Source organism: Schistocerca piceifrons, chromosome 4 (genome assembly GCF_021461385.2).
Source record: "Schistocerca piceifrons isolate TAMUIC-IGC-003096 chromosome 4, iqSchPice1.1, whole genome shotgun sequence".
Taxonomy (NCBI): Eukaryota; Metazoa; Arthropoda; class Insecta; order Orthoptera; family Acrididae; genus Schistocerca; species Schistocerca piceifrons.
The window spans coordinates 576,724,958-576,747,314 of NC_060141.1; the positions used below are offsets into that span (position 1 = coordinate 576,724,958).

General features: G+C 42.2%; 1 protein-coding gene across 2 annotated transcripts in view; it reads right to left on the bottom strand.

Moving 5' to 3' along the window:
• Positions 1-22,357, bottom strand: part of LOC124796306 (protein FAM50 homolog) — a 125,120-nt gene that overhangs the window by 8,972 nt on the left and 93,791 nt on the right. Inside the window, exons 6-7 of one of the 2 annotated variants that reach the window (XR_007016742.1) lie at positions 20,707-20,861; positions 7,806-7,982 (exon numbers count right to left, since the gene is read on the bottom strand). Coding sequence is in view for 1 of the 2 variants with exons in the window: in XM_047260432.1 (XP_047116388.1) it covers positions 20,707-20,861 (155 nt within the window). In the remaining variant the exon portion in view is untranslated. The remainder of the gene's footprint in view (positions 1-7,805; positions 7,983-20,706; positions 20,862-22,357) is intronic. The other variant, XM_047260432.1, reaches the window with a different exon arrangement.

Genomic DNA, 22,357 nt, shown 5'->3' on the forward strand with positions numbered 1-22,357 from the left:
CTGGAGTTCTCAGAGGTTCTTAGGAGCTGATAAGTTAGTGATTGCATCCACAAGATCCTGTGTGGGTGTGGTTACTTGTTTACTTAAGATATATGCCAAATACATTACACTTGGCTCAGAGAAATTGCATTTGTCAAGGCGACAATTCAGACAATAGGCTTGGAGCTGCTGAAACAGCATCTGCAGGTTCCACAAGTGTTTCTCCTGCATGGCCCTGGTCATGAGCAAATCATCTAAACAATTAACACAGTTGAGCATAGTGATGAGTTGCTCAAGGATCTGAAATAACATGGCAGTGCTTGCTTGTGACCCCAAATACCAACATGTTACAGGGATACATGCCAAATGGCATATTAATCACAAAAAACTGCTTCACCTATTCATCTACAGACAACTGAAAGTAGGCGTCAGTGAGATCTTTGAAAAATTATGGCCCCCAGCCAATATGGTCAAAAATACCTCTGGCCTATGAACAGGATACAGATCAACATTTATTTGAATGTTACTGGTGGTCCTCAAATTACAACAAATACGATGTGATCCATTTGGTTTCTTAACTATGACCATGGTCATAGCCCAACTGGCTAGATAGTACTGGGGATATAACTCCCATACTCAGCAACCTATCTAATTCAGGTTTTACTTGCTTGCACATGGTGAAAGACACTGGATGAACTCTATGAAACTCAGGCACTGTAGATCACTTTAAAGATCTGTGGGCCTGGAACCCTATTTCACAACTTAAAGCACGTTCAAAAAATTATTTATATTGCACACATAATGTATCAAGTTCTCTGAACAGTAACATGGCAGAAACTAGATTCTCCTGGACCTGAATTTGAAAATCAAAAAGCGCAAAAGTGTCTAAGTCAAAAATGTCAGTTGTCATCCAAGAGTTGACTACTAGCAGGGCTAATTGCCAAGCTACTTTTTTATACTTAATTTGGACTGCAATCTGACCCCCCAATGGGATCGACTGGCCACCGTACATCAGCACTTTGCGCTGAGGGGACGTCAGCTATGGGGAACCATTGAGCCAAAAAGTTTCCTCATTGATCAACCTGTGCTCAACTGAAAAGCTGCCGTTGCTCTATTAATATTCAGTTGCAACATGAACTCTGCATCCCACTTGCTGCTACTATGGTCACCACATGTTGACACCTGAGGTGGTTGTTGCACACTCGCCAGGGCAGACACTTGCTAGATGCCCCAGTTTCCAGCATACAAAACAGGTGATGCAGAAATGGCAGTAAATTCGTGGGCTGCAATTTAGATGCTACTTGATGCCATGAACTTTTGAGGGACCCTTTGACAATGATGGAGAGGAAACTGCTGTATGAGCTGACACTCACTTTGCCTTTGGGACATGCTGATGGCAGACAAAGTGCTGATGTTTTTGTGCATCTACTGAAGATGAGGGTGATGGATCGCCAATTACTGCACTAACCACTGAATCTTGTGTCACTTGCCTACTGGACGAACGAGTGCTTGGTAACTCGATGACGAAGTTGATTGGAAGTCATCAGTTGATCATAGAGCACAACAGTGACTAATACTTCTAACAATGTCGACACTTGAAGAATCGTGAAACATAGCTTGCACTAATGCAGTTACTCCCTGAGCTTTGGCAAGTTTTAGCACATCACTCAGGACGGGATCAGATAACTCACAAAGTCTTCACACTAACTTCTCTAACAGAATCAAGGTGTGTAACAACATCATGGATGAATGAGCTGGCATACAATGTGATGTATGGTTTACAGGAAAAATCACACTTGCTTGCTATGACTTGCAAGTGAGCAGCCTATGCTGTGTATGTATGCTTACATTGCTTAAAACACTGGTTAAATTTGAGCCTAGTTGTGCTTATGGGTTTGGTGACTGTAACAGTCAAACATTAGAAATGGTCAAACTACTGGGGTTCGAGAGTGGCTGTAGTTTTTGCACCGCCTTCTACAGTTTATTACTACAAGACAGGGTGCAGACCGATGTTCTGTCTCAGTTACTTGACTTATCTGGCAGTGAAGAACAAAACAATGTAAATAGAGCTCCCAACTCTTGTTTCTCTTGTTGAGGACATTGCTGCTGGAGTCTGTTGGTGGTTTCGCAGCAGTTGTAAAAGCAATTTCTGCTGTTGCTGGTGGTAGTCCCACTGCTGTTCGTGCTGCTGCTCTGAAACTCCCAGTTGTTGTTGCAGTTGTAGCTGCAACTACTGTTGCCACAACTTAAGAAACTCAGGATCCATGACTCAGAGGGATAGTTGCAAAACGAGAAAGTATTTGTTGCCACTTTTGTATCCTACTCTGCATAGATGGAACACGTTATGTTCAGTTGCGCTAGAGGTAATGCAAGGATCGGTGGAATAACAGGTGGTTCCAGAGGTTGAAGGCTGCGGAGTTCCTGATGCAAATGGCTAACCAAAAACAAATCCAGACCATATGGAACTGTCCAGAGAGCAATCCAGATCACAAACATAGTACAGGCAAAGTCCAAACTATACTGTTCAATAGAGCATAACTAAAGGCTTCAATCACTAGCAAGAGACTGACTGACATGTGACATACTTGCTTGGCAGTACCTTGCATAGGAGCAAGCTGTGGCTGGAGTATATAGCCTGAGAATCTCTTAACTGTTGCCCACAATGATTCTCGTGCTGGGCGGGGAATCTGAATCACTGTTGGACACTAAAATTCTGCTGTCAATCAAACATTTTATTTCCCAAGGCAGATTGTCAGAGTTTTACAATTAAGGATTTCAGTCCTTTCTGTGACACAGTTACATTCCCTAGCAGGAACTGCAGACGATTTTTACTTCTTGTACTATATCTGTGGGTATCTTTATTGCTCTCAAACTACCTTGAATTGTTGACAACAAATTTCACCAGTGAATTAATGTTGTGTGAGGCTGTGGTTAATATTTCCATTTTCTTACACACATATCTGCAATACTGTAGTATATCCTTTAACCAAGTGGTGTGACTGACAGTACTGAGACACACACTTTGCAATAACAACATAATTAAATTGCAAACAGCATCTGACAACCAAAGTCCACACAACATGAAAACAAAAATGTCAGTCCTTGGCAGTGTTTAACAGGTGCACACTAGGATGAAGTCCATAAATGTCAATGTGGTGAGGAGCAGCGATGATAAATAATGACAGCAAGGTGCCATAATGACATGGTTCCACAAGGCGATGAGCTTGTGGCCAGTCACATGTAGATACTGCGAAGCAGTGCGCTAAGGAGTGTCTGAAGGAAGTGCAGTCTCATATTGGACTCACAGTGAGAGCAAGGCAACACAATCATGGGCAGTGGCAGCAGCAGGCACTGAGTCCGTATCAGAGACTTGTAGCGGCTGTTGGTTAGTGGAGCCTGGAGTGTAATTGACTCTTGAAGGGTGGAATGCCAATCTAAAATGGCGTCCGTGGAAGAGTACATGCCTGGTTCATACGTGCAGGTGACTGTGCAGAGACAATTAGGTGCCTGCGACTGCAGCACTGTGTATTGTAACCTCTGTGCCGCATGTAGGCGCAGGTGGCACTCCCAGCAGCTGAGTGGCTGCAAGAGGATTGGCAGTAAACATATCAGTGATTCTTCTATTGATAAACATCCTCCAACATGAGGGTGGGGCTGCACCTGAGCCACAAAATATCCCTGTAAGTATGATGCCTGATGGCTGAATATGCTGGGGTGGCTGAATATGCTGGGGCACAGCCCTGCATACACCACAAATACATGTGTGTGAACACAACACATGATTTCAATTACTTACTTCTGGGCAACGAATATTTCTTGCCTAAGTGAAACGTGAGTTAGTTCCATGTTTAGTATATCATATTCACAATAATCATTATGATGTTGAACGTATCAATTGAACAAAAAAATCAAAGAGAGAATTACAATACTTATACATAAGCCACACACACACACACACACACACACACACACACACACACACACACACACAGGTGCGCACTAGTATTGGTCGCGTGTACATTTGGTACGAGCTAACTGTCATATCGTACATTGCAAGGTCCGCTCACCTATTAAGATGGAGGCGCCGGCCTCGCCGGAGTGGGCGCCTGAAGGCGAAATTGTTGAGATTTCGTCGGAGTCTGAGGATGAAGCGCATGAAGAGGCGTCTTCTTCCTCAGATAATTAAAAGAGGGAAGGCGAGACGAATTCGTCGCAAGACGAACACAATAATTTTTTTTCGGTTGTTTATTGCTTTCTCTTTTGTGGGTTGCAGGGGTTACGTCCCCTGGGGAGGTGGGCGGGTTGTTTACTCGTTTCAGTTCTTCCGTTGTAGTAGAACCCGTGTTGGACAATAATTTCTATTTGGTCATTTATTTCTTTCTGTCCTGTGGGTTGCAGGGATTACGTCCCCTGGGGAGGGGAGCGGGTTGTCTACTTGTTCTCTCTGTATTATAGTTGTCCTTGATAAAATATTCTTATCTTTAAAGTTTGATTGTGGTCGTTATTGGTCGCGCCAGACCAATTCGACTCGTGTTATTACGCATGACCTTGATTCGGACTTAGAAATTTTCAGGGTGCCGTATATTTACTTGACCCGTGTTGCAGAAAAATTCACTTCCGCTCTGTGTTATTCTTATGGAGATTACGGTGCTGATAAGCAATAATTGCAGAAAGTTAACTTCCGGCTTTTAATTAGAGCTGATAACGACTTCCGCCACGCTGCTCGCGGCTTGGAGACACTTGGCCAGCAGCAGCTTACGGTGCAACGCAACACGGGTCCTAGTATTACGAGACCCGTGTTGCGCAATAATTTTTTTTCGGTTGTTTATTGCTTTCTCTTTTGTGGGTTGCAGAGGTTACGTCCCCTGGGGAGGTGGGCAGGTTGTTTACTCGTTTCAGTTCTTCTGTTGTAGTATAACCCGTGTGTTAACTAAATACATTGTTGTACAAGGAGATATTACTTTGTATTACCATTCTTAATAAAGAGAACCATCCTTATCTATCCCGTGAGATTTTTTTTTTTTTAATTAAAAATACTAATTGTGGTCGTTATTGGTCGCGCCAGACCGCTCGTGATATGTGATATGTGTGCGCTGGCCGTATGCCGCTGTGTAAGGCAGGTGACCTTGAGCGGGACTTAGCCGCAGAGCGAGGCTGCCGAGCAACACGCGTCCTAGTATTACTAGATGCGTGTTGCAGAAAAATTAAATTCCGGTTGCGCAACGGCGCTGATAACTGCCGCGCCGAGTTATTATCAGTAGCAGCGTCCGGTACTGAGGCAGCTGCAGGCTCATTCGACTCGAGGCAGCTGCATGATACACATGGCCATGCCGTACAGGAGGAGAATGTATAGAAGAAGGAGCAGATTGCCAGTGTACAAGACAGTTGACACGTTTTCAATTACACCAAATGAAACTGGTCAACAAGAGTTACTACAAGGACCTATTACTTTTGTTGGTTGCAAGATTCAATTTTCTTGTACTACAACAGAAGTAGTTAGTGGCAATTCATGGTTAACAATTGCTATTCTAAGAGGTACTGATAAACCTCTTCAAGGATTGGAGGCCTACAATGAAAGAGACATTATTTCTTATCGCACATTTGCAGTTGGAGTGGTACCCAACAGGGATTATGGAACATGTGTGGTTACAACAGACAAGCCATTTTCACTCTACACAAGGAATCGCAGGAGGATTAATGCAGATGATAAATTAAATGTTTGGTGCAAAATGTCTGGTGTGTTATCAGCGCCGTTGCGCAACCGGAATTTAATTTTTCTGCAACACGCGTCTAGTAATACTAGGAGACGTGTTGCGCAGCAGCCTCGCTCTGCAGCTAAGTCCTGCTCAAGGTCACCCGCCTTACACAGCGGCATACGGCCAACGCACACAGCATAGAAAAATCCCACCCACCTCCCCAGGGATCTTAACCCCTGCAACCCATAGAAGAGAAAGATGCTTCAGTAGCTGAATTAGTATTTTTAATTTAAAAAAAAAAAAAAAAAAAATCTAACGGGATAGATAGGGATGGTTCTCTTTATTAAGAATGGTAATACAAAGTAATATCTCATTGTACAACAATGTATTTAGTTAACACACCAGACATTTTGCACCAAACATTTAATTTATCATCTGCATTAATCCTCCTGCGATTCCTCGTGTAGAGTGAAAATGGCTTGTCTGTTGTAACCTCACATGTTCCATAATCCCTGTTGGGTACCACTCCAAATGCAAATGTGTGATAAGAAATAATGTCTCTTTCATTGTAGGCCTCCAACGCGCAACACGCGTCCTAGTATTACTAGACGCGTGTTGCAGAAAAATTAAATTCTGGTTGCGCAATGGCGCTGATAACACACCAGACATTTTGCACCAAACATTTAATTTATCATCTGCATTAATCCTCCTGTGATTCCTTGTGTAGAGTGAAAATGGCTTGTCTGTTGTAACCTCACATGTTCCATAATGCTGTGTGCGTTGGCCGTATGCCGCTGTGTAAGGCGGGTGACCTTTAGCGGGACTTAGCCGCAGGGCGAGGCTGCCGCGCAACACGCGTTCTAGTATTACTAGACGCGCACTGCAGAAAAATTAAATTCCGGTTGCGCAACGGCGCTGATAACTGCTGCGGCGTGTTCTTATCAGTAGCAGCATCCGCTACTGAGGCTGCTGCAGGCTCATTCGACTCGAGGCAGCCGCACGATACACATCGCCATGCCGTACAGGAGGAGAATGTATAGAAGAAGGAGCAGATTTCAGGGTTATTGTGCGGTTAAGTCCCCGTTGGATCCCCCCAGGGAATGTCTCACACCAGATGAGTGTAACCCCTATGTTTGCGTGGTAGAGTAATGGTGGTGTACACGTACGTGGAGAACACACACACACACACACACACACACACACACGTACTTGCGTGCCCACATTTTTTCAAGAATACCTCTATAGTATAGAAGGTGTGCTTAAGAACAAACAACTTTAACCTTCATTTGAAAATAGTTTGCCACCTCCCAAACATTTCAAATAGCACATTATCGAAGTTTTATAGCTGAATACTGTACTCCTTTCTGCATCAAAGTATTAGTATTGTATGTTAACCAGGGGCCTAGAAACGACAGAGAGGCTCCGTCCCCGCCACAGCCGCAGTGGTCCACAACCCCACAGCAACTACCACAGTCATCTTCACCCCTTCGCCGCCCCACACTGAACCCCTCTTTTAGGGTTATTGTGCGGTTCGGTCCCCGTTGGATCCCCCCAGGGAATGTCTCACACCAGACGAGTGTAACCCCTATGTTTGCGTGGTAGAGTCATGGTGGTGTACACGTACGTGGAGAACTTGTTTGCACAGCAGTCACGGACATAGTGTAACTAAGGCGGAATAAGGGGAACCGGCTCGCATTCACAGAGGCAGATGGAAAACCACCTAAAAACCATCCACAGAATGGCTGGGTCACCAGACCTTGACACAAGTCCGCCGGGTGGAATGGTAGACACACACTCATGCTTTGTGTAACATACACATTTGAAAAATATGGCAGGTTTTTGTCTATGAAATCCCACAATATGTATATTAAACAAACAAAATCACTCCTTATTGTCAGAATTACTGTTATTTGTATTTTATGGAAAAATTTTGTGGTAAAATGCCTGAACATTCAACACAGATAGTAAGGATTTTTACCCCAGTAGTCTTCAAATATTTGCACTCCTTTCTTCTTCTTCTCTATTACAGTATACACACATTTGCATGACAGCCCGAACATATTTTTAATAAGATCTGCTGCAAATCTGCACATGGCTACTGTTGGCGGGTAAGCAATATGTGACACAAACCTGCCTCCTACTTAATGCTGGATCATAGTACTTTTCCATCAGGCCCTCTCTGAATATTAATGAGACCCGTGAGAGATGATCCATGTGTATCAGATGTCTGTTTCCAAAATTCTTTATGAATGTTCTTATACCCTCTTAAGTGAATTCACATCACTTATAATGGCACTTAGATGTTACCTAGGAAAGAATTATGTGCATAAGCGAGTTTGGTTAAACACACACGAAACAGTAAAGTATTAGTAGAGTCACTAATATCAACTTACCATTGTAAACAGATGAGGTTTTGGCGGCATACTGATTTATAAACACAGACCTGTATCACAACAAACACTATTGCTCATTACCAACATGTCTACACACACACTCTGTTGTCAAGGCACTGTAAAAGGAAATACTACCTTGCTCATGCCAATAGCTCTGCACTTACAACTTACACTATCTAGCGAATATGTTTTCAGTTAAGGTTGATTATATCTAGACATAATACCGTACCTTCTCTGTGGCATTGGCATCATCAAATACTACCTTCAACTTCAAAATTAGAATTTTTGGCAGTTACAACCTTTCCCACGGCAATGTCTCAGTTATGCATTTAGTTGCAGTGACAGATATTTCTGTCAATATGCATCTTGGCAGAAACTTGTTACATTTGCTATAATTTTCTAGGATGCTACAGAAGTAATAAACAACAGGGAGTTTTGAAGAAGGATACATTTCACAAAACAAAATCTTCAAAGTTTCCATCCTTATCCACAGATCATCACTCAAGAAGGGGCATGTTTTGATTATTGTTCACAGTATATAGATTTCTCTCTGTTTAATCTCACTTCAGAGGAAACAAATCAGACATATACCCTGCTGTATGGTAAGTCTCTTTAAACAGCTCCAGAAGAGGTAACAAGTATTTTACTGAAACTACTTGCAATATCTATAATAAGGATGTATTGGCAAAAACAATGGGAAGTATGTGTTATAGCTGAGGGTAGGGATAAATATTTTCAGTTAAGAAAATCTCAAAAAGTTGTACTTGACAACTAAATATCTCAAAACGAGAGACAAAATGACTAAATGTGGGAAGTGTGTCCACTCCTGAAAAAAGTCAAGGACACTGTTTTCTGCAACCTAGGTCTCTCCACATTTCTGTTGATGAAATGATGGTATCATTTCAAGGCCACAGTGATTTCAAACTGTATGTCAGAGGGAAACAAAATCCAGTTGGAATTAATGTGTTCGTCTTGGTCAGTCCTAACGGAACAGGAGTTGCTTGTGTGTGGCATCAGCAATGCTTCTGCCTTGCTGCTCACAAGATCATTACAGCCTGGCTACATAATTTACAACAGATTTTTTTTACAACTGTAAAACTAGCTGATTTGTTATTTGAGAAAGACTTTGGATCTTCAGGGACCATTATGCAAGGCCGGCTCAAGTCAGATAGAGGTCTACAGAAAGGACAAGGGTCCAGTGAGATGCTGGTAAGAAAAGATCAAAAGTTGTCAATTAAAAAATGGATGGACAAGATATTGAATCCAGTGACACTTGCTGAAGATGGGTTAAGAAAGAAAGAAAATATTTGCATATTCAGAATCCCACTGTAATTAAAAATTATAATCTCAATAAGGGTGGTGTGGATAAGACAGATAGAGTTAATTTCCACTGCCCAGTGTGTGCAATGATCATGAAATGGACAATAGGAGCTATATGCCATATTGCAGATGTTGCAAAGAGAATCAGAAAAATGAAGATTCTGCAACTGAGAGCCTTTAAGACGATACCTGGACAACAGAAATAACAAACTAGGTGATGAAGGGCAACCCGAGATTCAAAGTAAAAATGCAAGATTAGATTAGATTCAGCTTTCGTTCCACAGACCCAAGAATGAAATAGCTCTTGAGGTGTGGAACATGTCACAAAGTATAACATAAAAAACATAGAACATCTGCATATACGAGGGCCGTTCAGAAAGTAACCTCCGGTTGATTTAAAAAAATACACCAAGTTAAATAAAAATATTTTAATATATACATCTTACAACAACATCTTTGCACTATTTTTCTACATAGTCTCCATAGCGATTGAGGCACTTATCGTATCTCTTCACAAGCTTTGAAATTCCTTCTGCATAAAAATCACCCGCTTGTGCCTGGAGCCAGCCTGTGACCGCATCTTTGAGCTCTTCGTCGTCATCAAACCGCTGTGACCCGAGCCATTTCTTCAAATGCATGAAGAGGTGATAATCACTTGGCGCCAGGTCTGGGCTGTAAGGTGGATGGTTGATAACGTCCCACTTGAAGGACTCAAGAAGGGCCGTTGTTCTGCGAGCAGAGTGAGGACGGGCGTTATCGTGCAAAAAAACGATACCGGAAGTCAGCATACCACGGCGTTTGTTCTGTATAGCCCGTCGTAACTTTTTTATTGTTTCACAGTACACGTCTTGATTAATGGTCGTACCACGTTCCATGAATTCAACCAACAACACCCCTTTGGCATCCCAAAACACCGTTGCCATCAGTTTTCTGGCAGAAAAATCTTGCGAGGCTTTTCTTGGTTTGGTAGGCGAATTTGAATGTGCCCACATCTTTGATTGTTCTTTTGTCTCAGGGTTCACGTACTTAATCCAGGTTTCGTCACTGGTCACGATTCTGTTTAACAATGGTTCTCCTTCGTCCTCATAACGTGACAGAAAGTCTAATGCAGAGGCCATTCTTTGAGTTTTGTGGTGGTCGGTAAGAATTTTGGGCACCCATCGTGCACAGAACTTACAGTAACCCAATCTTGCTGTCACTATCTCGTACAAGAGAGTCTTAGAAATCTGTGGAAAACCAGTAGACAACTCCGACATTGAGAAACGTCGATTTTCACGAACTTTTGCATCAACTGTCTGAACGAGTTCGTCAGTCACCAATGATGGTCTACCACTCCTCTCTTCATCATGAACGTTTTCTCGTCCACTTTTAAATAAACGTACCCATTCACGGACAACTCCTTCATTCATAACTCTTGGTCCGTACACGGCACAAAGCTCACGATGAATAGCTGCTGCAGAATATCCTTTGGCTGTAAAAAACCTTATGACAGCACGCACTTCACATTTGGCGGGGTTTTCTATTGCAGCACACATTTCAAACTGCCACAAAAACTAAACTAGCGCAGGTACGACGTTCACTTGACCACGGCTTGGTGCCGACTGACCTGTTGAGTGCGTGAACGCACAGATGGCGTCGCTACTCCCCCCACAACCCGCACTGTGACCAATCGGAGGTTACTTTCTGAACCGCCCTCGTAATACTCACTTCCCTTATCATTTGTCAGGAGGTTGTCAATATGGGAACATAGTACAATAAATCAGAACTGCTAATTTTTACAGAATTAATACACTGTCAGAACGAAACATAGTTATGTGCCTTTAATAAATTTATCATACAGAAGATACCCAATCTCGACTGTTGTGGCCAGTACTGTCAAAACTAAATCTAACAAACAGTTTTACTTAAGCTGGTCTAACAGACCCTGTTAAGATGTTCATCTATAGAGTAGAAGGAGTTTCCAATCACAAAGTCTTTCAAACTCTGTTTAAACTGCACTTTATCTGAAACCAAGTTTTTAATGGTTGCTGGCAATTTATTGAAAGTGTGTGTTCCTGAATACCGGATACCTTTTTGGACCAAGATAAGTGATTTTAGGCAAGCCAAGAAGAACGTGAGCCTGGTCATCTAAAAGAAGTAAACCAGGATTGGTGCCATCTTCAGAAACCCAAAAGCAAACAGAGCACATACCTAAGACAACTGCAACAAAAATTTTTCAAAAATGTCGTAGAGAGAATTTTAAAAAGCTATAAAGGGCTAGATGTTTAACTTGTGAAGCATTTTTATGCTTAAATGCTCAGCAGAACTGCTTTGCTGACTTTCATAATAATTAATATGTGCATGTATGCGTACTTGTGGAGTTTTTGCTTTGAACTTTGTAATTTTTCAACTGCTATAAAGTAATAAAAAAACTACTATATTCCTTCTAGATGATGGCAGAATTATTTCCTACTGTTATAAATTGGGCAATGGAAAAACGAGGATGGAATGTAACAATATATGAAAAGGATAGTTGCTACTCGCCATATAGAGGAGATGCTGAGTTGCAGGAAGGCACAACAAAAAGACTGTTGGAAAGTTAGCTATAGGCCAACAAGGCCTTTATCAAAGGCAGACAACAACATGCACGTGTAATTAACACAAACATGATGACAGTCTCTGACAGTTAGAGCCAGACTGCAAGCAGCAGGGCATTTGGGAGAGGCAACTGGGTGGGAGTAAGGAGGAGGCTACGATGGGGAGGGGGAGGGATAGCAGGGTAAGGGTCAGGGACTGTAAAGTTCTGCTGAGAGCATGCAGGGACGAGGTGGAGAATGAGGGATCTAGGTGCAGTCGGGAGGTTAGATGGAGGGCAGGGAGAGGGGTGGGGTTGCGGAAAAGGACAGAAATAAAAAGACTGTGGGTGCATTGGTGGAACAGAGGGCTGTGTAATGCTGGAATGGCAACAGGGTCCGGGTGGGTAAGGGCACTGACTAATGAAGGTTGAGGCCAGGAGGGTTACAGGAATGTAGGATATATTGCAGGGAGAGTTCCCACCTGTGCAATTCAGAAAAGCTAGTGTTGGAGGGGAGGATCCAGATGGCACAGGCTGTGGGGCAGTCTGAAATGAAGGACATTGTGTTGGGCAGTGTACTCAGTAACAGGGTGGTCCAGCTGTTTCTTGGCCACAGATTGTCAGTGGCCATTCATGGGAACAGACAGCTTTATGATTGCCATGTCCATGTGGAATGTAGCACAGTGGTTGCAGCTTAGCTTGTAGATCATATGACTGGTTTCACAAGTAGCTCTATCTTTGATGGGATAGGTGATGTCTGTGACAGGACTGGAGTAGGTGGTGGTGGTGGTGGTGGTGGTGGTGGTGGGAGGATGTATGGGACAGGTCTTGCATCTAGGTCTATTACAGGGATATGAGCCATGAGAAAACGGGCTGGGAGGCAAGGGTTGTGTATGGATGGACAAGAATATTGTGTAAGTTCGATGGGTGGTGGAATACCACTGTGGGAGGGGTGGGAAGGATAGTGGGCAGCACATTTCTCATTTCAGGGTATGGTGAGAGGTAGTTGAAATCCTGTTGGAGAATGCAATTCAGTTGCTCCAGTCCTGGGTCATACTGAGTCACGAGGGTAACGCTCCTCTGCGCCCAAACGATGGGTCTTTGCATGCAAAGATAAGGCATGGGAGGTCTATTTTTGGTTGGAAGGGTAACTACTACCTGTAAAGGCCTCAAGTGAGACCCATGGTATACTTGAAGAGGGATCTCTCTTCACTACAGATTCAATGGCCATGGGTGGCTAGGCTATATGGAAGGCACTTTTTGGTATAGAATGGATGGTAGCTGTCAAAAGTGGAGGTATTGCTGGTGGTTGGTAGGTTTGATATAGACAGAGGTACTGATATAGCCATCTTTGAGGTGGAGGTCAACATCAAGGAAGGTGGCTTGATGGGTTGAGTAGGAACAGGTGAAGGTGTTGAGGTTCTGGAGGAATGTGCATAGAGTGTCCTCACGCTCAATCCAGATCACCAAGATGTCATCAATAGATCTTAACCAGGTGAGAGATTTGGGATTCTTGGTATTTAGGAAGGATTTCTCTGGATGGCCAGTGAATAGGTTGGCATAGGATGGTGCCATGTGGGTGCCCATAGCCATACCCCAGATTTGTTTATAGATAATGCCTTCAAAGGAGAAGTAATTGTGGGTGAGGATATAATTGGTATGGCAACTAGGAAAGAGGTGGTTGGTTCGGAATCTATTGGGCATTGGGAAAGGCAGTGTTCAATATCGGTAAGGCCATGGGCATTGGGGATGTTAGTGTTAAGGGAGGTGCACCTGACTGCACCTAGCTGCTCCACTCTCCACCTTGTCCCTGCAAACTCCCAGCAGCACTTTACTGTCCCTGACCCCTACCCTGCTATCCCTCCCCCTCCCCACCACAGCCTCCTCCTTACCCTCGCCCAGTTGCCTCTCCCATAATGCCCTGCTGCTTGTAGTCTGGCTCTAGCTGCCAGAGGCTGTTGTCATGTGTGTGGTAATTGTGTTTGCGTGAGTTTGTGCGTGTGTGTATGTTGTCTACATTTGACAAAGGCCTCTTTGGCCAAGAGCTAACTTTCTGACAGCCTTTTTGTTGTGCCTTCCTGCGATTCAGCATCTCTGCTATATGGTGAGTAGCAACTATCCTTTTCATATATTGTTATAAATGGGAAACATCCGTAACAACATCCATTAATCTACTCATTAAAATTAATGAATAGCTTAGAATTTACTGGAACCTGGAGTATAGTATACTATACTTGCATTGAATTTGTTCCTATATGGTTCATGTATGTTCTTTTTAAAATATTCAAAAAATATGTCAGGACTCAGGAGGATATGGCAATACAAAAAACAAAGAAAACTTTAATCTTCCGAACTGCCACTTCAGTGGATGAATTCATACATGACGATCTGGTAATTTGAGTTGGGAATTGCAAATGTGGGTCATGAGATGTGTAAGTCACAATTAGTTTATCTATGTGTTGGTTATTTTAAATTGTTAACCAACTGCATCCCATGGACTTTAATACAGAGGGTTCCATTTACTTCAGGATGTTTACTTCTGGTGCTAAAGGGTCATTATTGCCAATTTGAAATAGCATGAGTCTATGTTAACCATTTGTAGCTTTGCTCAGCTATAATATGAGCTGTGTCTGCTTATGTTGAATTGAGACACTGAATTAGTACGTTTGCATCATTTGTAAATTTTACAGTTTCTGAACCAATCTTTTAAGTTATTGGAGGGTAATTATGTAGGTTAAGAATAAGGATGGGCTCCGTACCAATCCCTGAGGGACCTCACATTTTATGTTCCCCCTTGTGAGGACAGTTACATGCCTGTGACACAGTCTGTCAACGAGGCGTCTCTGCTTTTTGGTATGATGATTCTATCTAACAAAGAGAGATGCCATTAATGACATATCACACAAAGTAGAATTTTGTGATATACCTGTTTAAAGGCTTTAGCAATATCACAAAATACAGGATTATTGGCCTTTTTTTTTTGTTCTATCAGGACTTGATTTGTGGGCCGTTCTTTGTGGAGAATCTTCCATGAAAGCCAAACAGACAGGCAGTTAACAAGATATTCACAGGAAAATGAGTTAGTAGAGACAACAAAATTCAAAATAACGGGTAAAGTGAAGTAGGTCTGTGGTCAGAGGAGTTTTATAGATGGGTGTATTACTACAGCATGTTTAAGCCTGTCAGGAAATACGCCTTGAGACCCTTATTACAAAGGTAGCTAAAAGATAGTCAACATAGTACAAAATTTCCATTTTCTTGATCAAAACACTATGACAGCTAGCACAACCACTTTCTTACTGCACAGATGAATTTTTTAATCTTATTATGTGTTGCATTTTTCAAATGAATGTCTGTTAGTGACACATGCATTGCCTGCACAACTACATATAACCCACCTTTATTTGATTGTTTGTTGCTACGCACAACATTCTTTGCCAGAGAGAGAATGTAATAATTGAATTTGGCCATCCCTGTCAATTAGATTTGGCTACGAAGACAAAAATATAAATTGCAAATGGTGACTCAGTCTGTCTCTATTCAGAGAGAATTTACAGGATGAACAAGGGGTGGAAATTTACGAAGGATACACAGCAGATGTGGAGTTTAATGATTTCATAAAAATCTTCAAACAATACCACAAATCTACACTCCTGGAAATTGAAATAAGAACACCGTGAATTCATTGTCCCAGGAAGGGGAAACTTTATTGACACATTCCTGGGGTCAGATACATCACATGATCACACTGACAGAACCACAGGCACATAGACACAGGCAACAGAGCATGCACAATGTCGGCACTAGTACAGTGTATATCCACCTTTCGCAGCAATGCAGGCTGCTATTCTCCCATGGAGACGATCGTAGAGATGCTGGATGTAGTCCTGTGGAACGACTTGCCATGCCATTTCCACCTGGCGCCTCAGTTGGACCAGCGTTCGTGCTGGACGTGCAGACCGCGTGAGACGACGCTTCATCCAGTCCCAAACATGCTCAATGGGGGACAGATCCGGAGATCTTGCTGGCCAGGGTAGTTGACTTACACCTTCTAGAGCACGTTGGGTGGCACGGGATACATGCGGACGTGCATTGTCCTGTTGGAACAGCAAGTTCCCTTGCCGGTCTAGGAATGGTAGAACGATGGGTTCGATGACGGTTTGGATGTACCGTGCACTATTCAGTGTCCCCTCGACGATCACCAGTGGTGTACGGCCAGTGTAGGAGATCGCTCCCCACACCATGATGCCGGGTGTTGGACCTGTGTGCCTCGGTCGTGTGCAGTCCTGATTGTGGCGCTCACCTGCACGGCGCCAAACACGCATACGACCATCATTGGCACCAAGGCAGAAGCGACTCTCATCGCTGAAGACGACACGTCTCCATTCGTCCCTCCATTCACGCGTGTCGCGACACCACTGGAGGCGGGCTGCACGATGTTGGGGCATGAGCGGAAGACGGCCTAACGGTGTGCGGGACCGTAGCCCAGCTTCATGGAGACGGTTGCGAATGATCCTCGCCGATACCCCAGGAGCAACAGTGTCCCTAATTTGCTGGGAAGTGGCGGTGCGGTCCCCTACGGCACTGCGTAGGATCCTACTGGGAAGTGGCGGTGCGGTCCCCTACGGCACTGCATAGGATCCTATGGTCTTGGCGTGCATCCGTGCGTCGTTGCGGTCCGGTCCCAGGTCGACGGGCACGTGCACCTTCCGCCGACCACTGGCGACAACATCGATGTACTGTGGAGACCTCACACCCCACGTGTTGAGCAATTCGGCGGTACGTCCACCCGGCCTCCCGCATGCCCACTATACGCCCTCTCTCAAAGTCCGTCAACTGCACATACGGTTCACGTCCACGCTGTCGCGGCATGCTACCAGTGTTAAAGACTGCGATGGAGCTCCGTATGCCACGGCAAACTGGCTGACACTGACGGCGGCGGTGCACAAATGCTGCGCAGCTAGCGCCATTCGACGGCCAACACCGCGGTTCCTGGTGTGTCCGCTGTGCCGTGCGTGTGATCATTGCTTGTACAGCCCTCTCACAGTGTCCGGAGCAAGTATGGTGGGTCTGACACACCGGTGTCAATGTGTTCTTTTTTCCATTTCCAGGAGTGTAGTTTTCCACTAGAAAGGGTCAGGGATGACAACAGTGGAAGGCAAGAGAAATGATAGGCAAAATATGGAATTGAGCTGTCTAGTGGCAACAAAAAGTTTTATTTAATACAGAGGATAGCTCTAACCAAGACTTGAATCTGCACTATGAGCAGCATTGCAAAATTGTCCATCATATCATTAAAAAAGTAAAACCACACATTACGTACAAAAAAAATCAAAATCTCAAGAAAAAAGCAATTGCTCACTTAATTGAGTTAATTCTTCCTAACAATAAGTCAAAATATGGACAAAAAATGAGCTATCAAAAGGAGACTTATTTACATAGCTATTGCATTCTCCATCAGGCAGTTTTGCCAAATCAGCAATAAAAATCTTTAGATTTATCAAAAGCATAACTCTTCTGCCCATGATCTTATTTCACCCAAACTACTGAAATCCTGTGCTGACTTGATAGAACCACTCTTCAGCATGGAACAGTATGGATACTTCACAGGGCAAACATGTGGACATGTTACATAACTTCATATATATATAACAAAAATAATCCATTTTTGACAATATAATGTAATTGGATAGATATTCACCAAGCAGCAATTGGGGAACACTTATATAAAGAAAGGTTTTATGTATGCAAGCTTTCGGAGACAGTGGCTCCTTCCAGCAGCAGGATTGAAGAAGATGGAAGAGGGATGAAGGAAAAGGACTAAACAGGTTTAAGAAAAGTGGCAGAATTCGGAAAAGTCACCATTCCTTCTCATACCATCTGGTAAGTCTCCCCTGATCCAGAGTTCTGGCTAACTTTTCAGAACTCTACCCATTTTCCTAAACCTCTCCAGTCCTTTTACTTCACCCCTCTTCCGCCACCTTCAATGCTTCTGTCAGAAAAACGAGTCACTGGCTCCAAAAGCTATCAACACACAAAGGAATTAATGACGTTAGCTGCCAGTGGGCATTGACTTAAATCAATGAAGAAAGCTGGAAGTTTGTGCAGGACAGGGATTCAAATTCGGGTATTCCACTTACTAGGCAGGTGCGCTGACTACTGTGCCTTCTGGACACAGTGGTCATCACAACTGCATGGACTACCCCAGCACGCCTCCCATCAGATTAAAATTCTCTACTTGTCCACACACTGCTAATGTAGGATCCCTTGCCCATTATCCTCATTACTCGCTCTATTTCACCAATTCCCATAAGAGTTTGAGTGCAGTGTGTGTCTGACTGATCGTATTAGCCAGATCTTTGTTACAAGTTGTTCCATTTCACTGTATTGTAATCACTTAATTTAAATTCGACCTTTACTCTTTGATGAACAATAAGAGATGAGCTGTTTTGGGAAATATGATTTTGTAACTACTGTGTGTGGAAACATTATGTTAGCCTTCGAACACTGATTGTAAGCAAATGTACTGTTTCACAGACAAATTACCTTGATGGGTGGTAGAACACACACATCTATATGTTTTAAAACATTTTTTAATCAGTTTTAGCCTTAAATGCTGGAGTATCTACTTTATCATGTTTTGACCTGCCGATGAAAATGCTTTGCATCTTTTCATTCAATACCATCCTATGGCATAATATTCTGGAGTAACACAATATCAAAAATGTATTTATTCTACAGAAATATGTAGCAAGAACATTGTGTAATTTAATAACTGAACATCTTGCAAAAGCCTTTACATGCACCCAGGGATTCTTATACTTACCAGCTTCTCTACCTAACACTATTTGTGTTTAATAACAGAAGTTAATTAACAATGAACGTCCCATTACAATCACGATACTTGAAACAAAAATAATTTCCATATAAAACAGCTCCCCACCCCCCTTTGTCAGGTTCAGGATGGAATGTTATTTTCTAAAGCAAAAAAATAAAAAGTGTCTTATAAGCCACTTTTATAATTTATTGGAATATCAGAGCTCAGGACTGTTTTGTTTGTGGTATTAACCCTTTCCTCTCCAATGGCGTGTGGCACTCGACATTGTAAATTTTGTTTTCCACTATGATGTCAAGCCTCATTCAACACAGTTTTTTGTAGCTCTCGTATGCTCCATTCTTTAATCTGACCATACTAGGCATCAATGCTGCATAGTACTGCCATCTGGGGAAGCCCGCATTAACTCAGTGTTGGACTGTAGCAGTTGTGTTGAGAGAGAGGATGTAATTATTATGTCAATTTGGTAGGTGGGAAATGGCTAGTTCTTCATGCACAGTCATTTCTGAGGAAGAGATTGTGGAGCTTTTAGAGGAATGTGTAAGTGGAAATGACATTGACAATGATTCTGCCGATGACTGACTTATTTCTAAACTATTAGACTGAAATGATGATGGAAACAGTCCACCCTGAAGAGTTTCAAAAACTATCACACAATGAAAAAATTTGTATTGCAATACTTACGTAAATATATTTGCCTAAAAGAGCAATTATTGTTTTAATGTACACCCTAATTGTTGGTCAGGGGCCTCATTGTTTCCACAATGAGACTAGCACAATCTTCTGTGGCCCAGGCAGCGGAAATTTATTTAGAGTGCACAGGGACAATTTGTGCCTGCATTATGCAGTGGAAAGGGTTAAGAGTAAAACAGCAGCTGATTACTGCAAGAGGCAAAACAGTATTTTTTTCTTTTTATTTCATATCTATTTTTTTTCAAAGTAACTGATTTCCTCTTAATATACATGTATGTATAAAGTGATACAATGTTCTTCTGATTATTCATGTATGGATTATTTGAGTTAAAAAAAAAAGATGCATCACATACACGGGGACTGGCAGTGTGGGTTGCCAAACACTTGGGTTGGCGGATGCAAAGTCAGACTGGCAGTGGAAGACGACTGCGCCGGAACTGAGGATGCTCAGACATGGGCCACCGACTCTGCTGCTGCTACTCATCCAACAGACATTGTTCTGAATACATGTTTGAAAATATCTTGATTATTTATGTTTTTCGATTCAGGCATCCCCCCCCCCCTACCCCCTCCCATGTTACCCCAAATAATCGGGAGTATACTGTATAAAGAAATCTAAGAATAATTCAAACAATCAACAGTGCGAGTACATTAGCACTATCTACGCGCATGCGTGCATGTACACACACTCTCTCTCTCTCTCTCTCTCTCTCTCTCTCTCTCTCTCTCTCTCTCTCTCCCCCCTCCCCCCCCCCCCTCTCTCTCTCTCTCTCTCTCTCTCTCTCTCTCTCTCTCTCTCTCTCTCTCTCTCTCCTGAAGTTGTCTGCGAAGGCTGCAGGAATGGATGGATGGATGAATAAATAAATAAATAGCCCCAACTTACATCTATATGACTATGAGCTCCAAATAACTTCAAACAATTACAACACCTACATTTGGTAGCTTTGAATTTCCTTTTCCTTCCTTTGGTTTCATTCCTTCATCCACTGAAGATGGATCTCTGATTCAGATCACTCAAATTTCTCTCAAACTACACCTTTTGTCTTTTCTAGTTCAATTTCTTTAGCAAGCAGAATTAAAATAAAAAATTGCTCAGAAGATACACTGATAGCGTCTTATGAAAGGACTTCACATCTACACTGAAAAAACCTTTTGTAATGTGGAAAACAACTTACGTTTATTTATATTCATATTTACTAATCATTGAAAGAACAATTTATATTTTAATGTACATACCTTTGTAACAATGAAATCATAAAATGTGTAGTGATGAGGTAAAATCAGATCCTCTTTCACATACATCAGTTGATCAGCAGTAACCGTCTTTAACTCACTGAATTCCTTGCGAAGCAACTCCAAGCATCTCTGTAGAAACTGGTATATAGAATTTCCTGCAATAAAGTAGCTACTTTGACATGTCACACCAGCAATATCGCAAAAATGTTAGAGTAATTCAGAACTTAGTGAATAAACTGGAATGACAAATAAAAGATAGGACATGATACTAGGATTTGAAAATATATCAAATATCTCTCTTCATCAATATTGTTCACTTTGTAGCTACTACGAGGGTTGGTCAGAAAGTAATGCCTCCTTTTCTTTCTTTTTACTTTACAAGAAAAGTAAATGCTGTAGGATAACATTAACAATTAATTTGTCACTTTTCAATATAATCACCATCTTCATCCAAAGTTTTTTTCCACCTTGAAACAAGAGTATGTATACCTGTGCAGTAAAAATCATGGTCCTTATATCCAACATACACAAATCTTGGAGTAGCCTAGTTTTCAATAATGGCCATCACACTGCCTCTACCAATGGATAACAGGTGATATATTTCATCTGTTGTTAGCCAGCACTCACTGTGTATGATTCAGTTGACATGTTGGATGTTGTGTAAAGTCACTGTAGTTGCTGGCTAGTTGCTCCGTGTTGCATCAGTCAACGGCATTTGCCGTTCTACTTCTCTACGGCAATGAACACTGTCTACATGACGACATCCACTGTAACATCTCCACACATCATCTTCAGCCTTTCATGAATGTAACATGGCATTTCACCTTCTGCAGTAAGGAACTCAATCATAGAACACGTCAATGCCATCGGTTTTCTGAACTTGTATAGTGCTCCCACCAGTTAACATAGGATGCTGGCTTTGGCACAGGCTACAGAAAAGGGTTTGCAAAAGCGTGCCAAATTCATGGTTTAAAAATGGTGAATGTTTGGTGCTCTGCAGCTTGTAAATATTTTCTGAAGGAGAGTTCAGGCTTCTAGAAGATGTTTTTACCATTTATACAATTATTTAAAATGTTTCTGGCACCTTTTTAACAGAAGTATTTTCAAGAGTAAAACATATTTTTTAAGGGCTGAGCTTCAAGGTTAATTTTAAATATTACTTTAGTTCTTTGATAGATAACAAATTTTAAAATAATGACAGAAAGTATAATCATCTTTCCAAGAAATTGATGCGAGGTGAATTATTGAGCAATTTCTTTGTCCTGAATTTCAGAATTTCTTGGTCACTCAATAAACATGACACACCTGTAGTAGAACTTCAGCAAACTGCGAAACCTAATGAGTACATGCAAAAAATTATATCAATGCGATCATATTGGCTCATCCATTCACAACAGCAGCTGTAACATTTACTAACATTTCTTTCAAACTAATTCTAGAAATTGACAACAGAATGCAGCACCAGGCAAGAGGCAGGTCGTGAGATGTTCATACATTGTTCTCACATGAAATGAGTCAAGTTTTCGCTTTGGCTTGGTCTTCGAAGTGTTACAAAATTAATGATAACTACATCACCAACTTAATGAAGGAGAAAAAATAGGAGGCATTAATTTCAAACTGGTCCTCATATGTGCTTACCCTCTCTAACAGC